Source organism: Meleagris gallopavo, chromosome 23 (genome assembly GCF_000146605.3).
Source record: "Meleagris gallopavo isolate NT-WF06-2002-E0010 breed Aviagen turkey brand Nicholas breeding stock chromosome 23, Turkey_5.1, whole genome shotgun sequence".
Taxonomy (NCBI): domain Eukaryota; kingdom Metazoa; phylum Chordata; class Aves; order Galliformes; family Phasianidae; genus Meleagris; species Meleagris gallopavo.
The window spans coordinates 38,730-43,875 of record NC_015033.2 but is presented as its reverse complement, the minus strand read 5'-3'; the positions used below and the strand labels follow the sequence as shown (position 1 = coordinate 43,875).

General features: G+C 47.6%; 1 protein-coding gene across 3 annotated transcripts in view; it reads left to right on the top strand.

Annotated features, from left to right (window-relative positions):
- The window catches only part of IGSF21 (immunoglobin superfamily member 21), a 47,274-nt gene that overhangs the window by 20,524 nt on the left and 21,604 nt on the right, over positions 1-5,146 (top strand). For all 3 annotated transcript variants that reach the window (XM_031556616.1, XM_031556618.1, XM_031556617.1), the window contains one exon: positions 4,469-4,590. In XM_031556616.1, coding sequence (XP_031412476.1) covers positions 4,469-4,590 — 122 coding nt within the window. The remainder of the gene's footprint in view (positions 1-4,468; positions 4,591-5,146) is intronic.

The following is a 5,146-nucleotide window of genomic DNA, read 5'->3' as shown; positions in this document are numbered from 1 at the left end:
TATCTCCCCAAATCCTCCTATCTTCCAGTTGTTTGGTTTTGTTTTGTTTTTGCCTTCCTTTTTTTCTTCCTTTCGCAGTGTGCTTCCTGCATTTGTAAATCATTCTGGCAGTGCTTTTGTGCTCTGTGCACTGGAGCAGCCCAGTGGAGCAGTGCAGATAATCGTGGGGCTTTGTTTTAGAGGACGCAAAGAGCTCATTGGCTTTAAGGCGCAATACATCTGTGGAGGTGCAAGTGGGGTGCATAGGAAGGAGTCAAAAGAGGTGGACTGTGGTGGCAAACTCAATGGCAGCAGTTGGATGTAAGGCGTTGGAGTGTGTGCGGAATGCATACAGAGCGCGTGTAGAGACCGTGAGATGCATACGTAGACCATGGGATGCATGCCTATGCCAACAGGGTGTGTTTGTGTAGACCATCAGATGCATGTGTGGTTCATGAGGAGCATGATAACCCATCAGGGCATATGTGTAGCCCATGAGGTTTGTACATAACCCATTGTTTGCGTGTGCAAGCCATGGGGAGCATGCATAGTTCATGGGATGCACACATGGACTGTGAGGTGTGTGCATAATCTATCCTGTGTGTCTGTGGTTTATCAGAAGCATGCATAACCAATCAGAGTATGCGCATAGCCCATGAAACACGCACGTGGATCAGAGGGTGTGTACATAACCCATTGTGTGTATGCATAAGCCACAGGGAGGGTGCATAGCCCATGGGGTGCATGCTTAGACATGGTATGCGTGCACAACACATTGTGTGTATGCATAGCCCATGGGGTGTGTGCATGACCCATAGGGAGCGTGCATAACCCATGGGATGTGCAAACCAGATGGTTGGTGGCACCTGGGACAAGCAAAGGACATGATGCATAGGGGAAGGAGTGTGGAGCCAGGCATCTTCTCTGTGGAAAACCAGCAATGTGTGCTGTCTGCAGAGGTGTTAATTAACATCCAAACACCCCCACGAATCCTCCACAGTAAATCCATCTCCAGCGGGTGTAATTTGCCTGAGAACATGTGCAAACATGGGTTGGAACCTCTGGCTGCTGTCTCGAATGCCCTAAGACCTTTCAGGAGGCGAGGATGGTGGCGTCCTTGCAAATGAGCTTGTAATGAGCACTGGAAGACACGGAGCTGTTAAACTGTTGGCTGCCTCTGATCGCAGCGTCTCAGGGGTCGCACTGGAGACTTGATTAGTGTGGCCACTGCCATGCTGCAGCGAGTGATGGGGAGGGAGAAAATTACTTTTTGCAGCAGTGCAGAGCTCTTAAAGAGAAAAAAAAAAGACACAGCAAAGAGAGGGAAGAAAATCCTCTTGGTTGTGTGTTGGCTCTGGGCAGGTTGCACACAGCCAGGGGCTCAGATGAGGAGAGGCCAATGGCATGGGATATTTTCGTGATTTTGGCATGGTTTTGGTGGTGGATGAGTCGTGGGCATGCTGCTTTGATGGAGCAGTGCAGCTCCTGACTGGTGTTTGTCCTGGGGACATGCAGCACTCAGCACCGGGGTGTCCCTGGGTCCAGTGCAGGTGGCTTTCCCCCATTTCATTTCCCCCATTAATTTGGTGCTCAGGGTAATTAGCAAGAAAGAAAACAGCAGGAAGACAGGGATTGGTATTGTAGTGTCCCTACTCAGGCATTGTTCTCCATAGCACACGTGGTGCATGGGCATTGCTTCCCATGGCATCCATGGTGCATGAACACTGCTTTCCATAGCACTCACAGTGCGTGGGCATTGCTTTCTATGGCAGGCAGAGGCCGATGTATTCCAGATATTGGCAACACCTGATCAACGGTGACACTGCGTGGTCCCCGTAGGGGCTACCACTGCCGCTGACCATTACAAGCAATGTGATGCCATGGCCCTACCCCAGTGTCTCCCAGTGACAGCAATACAACCACCATGGACTCTAGGAGAAGGTGGATGGCGAGATGCTAAAAACACCGCAAATTTTTGGGGTGTTGCACTCCAAATTTTTCAGCTGAAGCAAATTTATTGCAATTTATAAGCCTGCTCCTGTTCTGGGACAAGCCACTGGTTTTATAGCTGCAGAGAAATGCTCTGAATTACGAGCACAGTGCTGATGGAGAGATCTTGGGACAGTAAGTGAGCATGGGCTGACTCGTGCCATTCATCTCCATGCCGGCTGGGTTGGTTCTGCCTCTCGGAGATGATAATTTAAATGTCAGCATGGGTAACAATTTTAATTCCTCAAACTCAGGCAGGGAGACAAGGTCACACGCAGCAGCATGCCAGATTGAGAGCCAGCAGCATGCTCTCTATTATGGCTCCGGCTTCAAAGAGCATCCCAAAACTGCACGTGATCCTTCTGCAATGTGTGTGATGCTCATCTGTCTGTATATGTGTATGGAGCATCCCAATATCATTGCTTTCCTTTGGGGTGCATGGGGGATGGAGATGTTCTTTTGGGAATCAACCCAAAAAAAGAACTCAAAGATGCAAAGAACTCAACCACTCAATTTATTTTCCTCCAGTAGTGCTTTTGGGTAGTCTTGAGCAAAAAGCAAGGCAAGGACCAAAGGGTGAGAGCTTGGGATGTATAGCAACTCCCATCCTTTTGTAATCCAGCTTTTCCTCCAAAGTGCCTCCCTCCATTCCTTAGTCCCCATCCATCACAGTGGGATGCTTATCGAGCATCCCGACAAGCAGCTCCAGCAATATTAATGGGGTGGCTGTGTTTTGGGGGCAGTAAGCAGCTGGGTCACCACAGAGGTGAGAGCAAACGAGGGAGAAGCAGGAGGGAGCAGAAGGTTAATGTCTCTCAGCACAGTGGCAATTGTTGAGTTTTTGTCAGGAATAAGATCTTTGCTGGGGTTTATAAATAATGCAGCAGGCAGCCTGCAGCCTCAGGCTGAGCTCTATGCCGGTGCTGTAAATGCACTTTTTCCTCTCCCTGCACCCCTTTTCCTTCTGCAGGGGGGGGCTTCTTGCAGCCGGGGCTTGCAATTTAGGGTGATCACCACTCAATGCTGCCAAACCCCCCTCACCCTATCCTAAATCTACTGCTTTTACCCCCTGTAGATTCTCCAGCGATTTTTCTTCTGTAGCTCCTCTCAGAAAAAGCAAACCTGACCCTAGGGTGCAGATAAAAGGCTGTAAGTAGGTCTAATCCCCGGAGAGAGACTGTTTTGTGTGCGCCTTTTCAGAGGAGCCTGTTAGCTGCCTGTAATCCTCAGGGACCCACAGGGCTGCAGTGCCATCCATCTTCAGGGAACGTGGGGGCTCCCAAGGGCAGCGATGCCTCTGCCTCCCTGGTGCACTGCTCTGCTCCATTCGCTTTACGCGCATCTGGCCAGATGTGGAATCCATCCCTCTTGCAATGCAGCTTGGCCATAGCATGGGGGTAGCATCAGAACCCAGAAGGCCTTTGCAAAGCCAGTATTAAAAAAAAAAAACACCTTGACTCAGAGTATCCTTCCTTTGGCAGTGACCAGGCTCAGAAGCAACGTAAAATAGGGGAAAAAAGTGCAGCTTAGACATCTGGAGTGCAGCATTTCAGCTGGTCTAGCACCATGCCACGATTGCATCTTGCGATTGCAGCTGCGGGATTGGTGCAGCAAATGGAGGATAGCACATTTATGGCATGGCAGCTGTTTCAAAAAATAGAATGGATTTTGCTAAATCCTTTATTTATTCATTTGATTTCTTCTTTCATTCATTTATTTTCTGAGATGCTTTTTTATCTCCAAAATAATGCCTGGAAAACCCCCGCAGACATTACACTAACAGCTATGGTACACTGAGATCCAAGTGTGGTGCTGAGATTTTTTCTAGTCCAGGGCATAAATAAGATTTGGGGCAAATGGGATCTCTCCTTGAAAACTACCCCTTGCTCCGAAGTGGTCAGAGATTTATGACTCCAGTAATTCTTTGTGTTGCTCTTTATCCCACGTCCATAGGATAGTGTGTTTTCTTTGTAATAAAAGCCTCAGCAAATAAATCTATGGAGACAGTTTTACTGACAGCATTTTTTCCCTCCTATATATGATAAAAAGGGGGGAGAGATAAAATCTGGAACGAAAGTTGTTTTTTTTTCCCAAGCAGGGAGGAAAGCACAGGGCAGGAGAGCATGAAGATGCTGCTCTGGGGTTTGTCACTACACTTCTGTGCTTGATGCCTATTTTATTTCAAAAAGGACTATTTTTTTTAACTTTCTAATGTCTTGATCTGAGCTGCTACAGCCCTCCAAATCTCCATGGCCAAGATGCATTGCTTTCTTCTGCTTTTCTTGCTTTTTCTTTTGTACTAAAACATTACAAGTGGCAGCGGAGGGTAATATACCTCCTCTGGTCCCCTCAAAAAGCTTTTTTCCAATTAGAAATGCCAATCCTAGAGAGCAGCGGGGGAGATGGGTGATGCCATAGCCTTCCAACTGCTGCAGTGATAACCAGACAGAAACCAGAGGATTTTGCTTAATGAGATTTATAGCTGGGGTTTTGTTTGTAGGTTACTGATGGCGGCACAATCAAGCAGAAGATCTTCACCTTTGATGCCATGTTCTCCACCAATTTCTCACACATGGAGAACTACAGGAAGAGGGAGGACCTGGTCTACCAGTCCACAGTGCGGTAAGTTGTTCTGATGCTGCTGTCCAGCTCCAGTATCACATCCTCCAACATGCTGGCTGCTTTTTAATACCTTTTTTAGGAATTTTTCCCATATTGGGGTGCTTGAGGGTATTAAGTGAGGTGCTGGGACAGTCTGTCCAGAGAGGTGGTGGAGTCACCATCCCTGGAGGTTTTCAAGATGTGTGGAGATGGGACATGGGTAGTGGGCATGATAGAGGTGGGTTGGAGTTGGGCTGGATGATCTTAGAAGTCTTTTTCAACATTAGTGATTCAGTGATTCTGTAAGTCAGTACTTTTCTTCATTCATCCGTGGGGATTTGGTGACCCCAGGAATCTTGCTAATGAGATAATTGCACGTGCTGGGAAATCACCTCTTTTTTTTGCTGCCTTTCCTGTGTTGCAACTACTCCAAGGAAATGGTCATGTTGCAAAGCATTGTCACCAAAGAGCCAAAAGGGTTTGTCCTCAAGTTCTTGCGTGTCCCTGGGGGAATGGGTATTGTTGGTGGAGATTTCAAAGTTTGAAATAAGCTGGAGAAAAAAACAATTATATATAT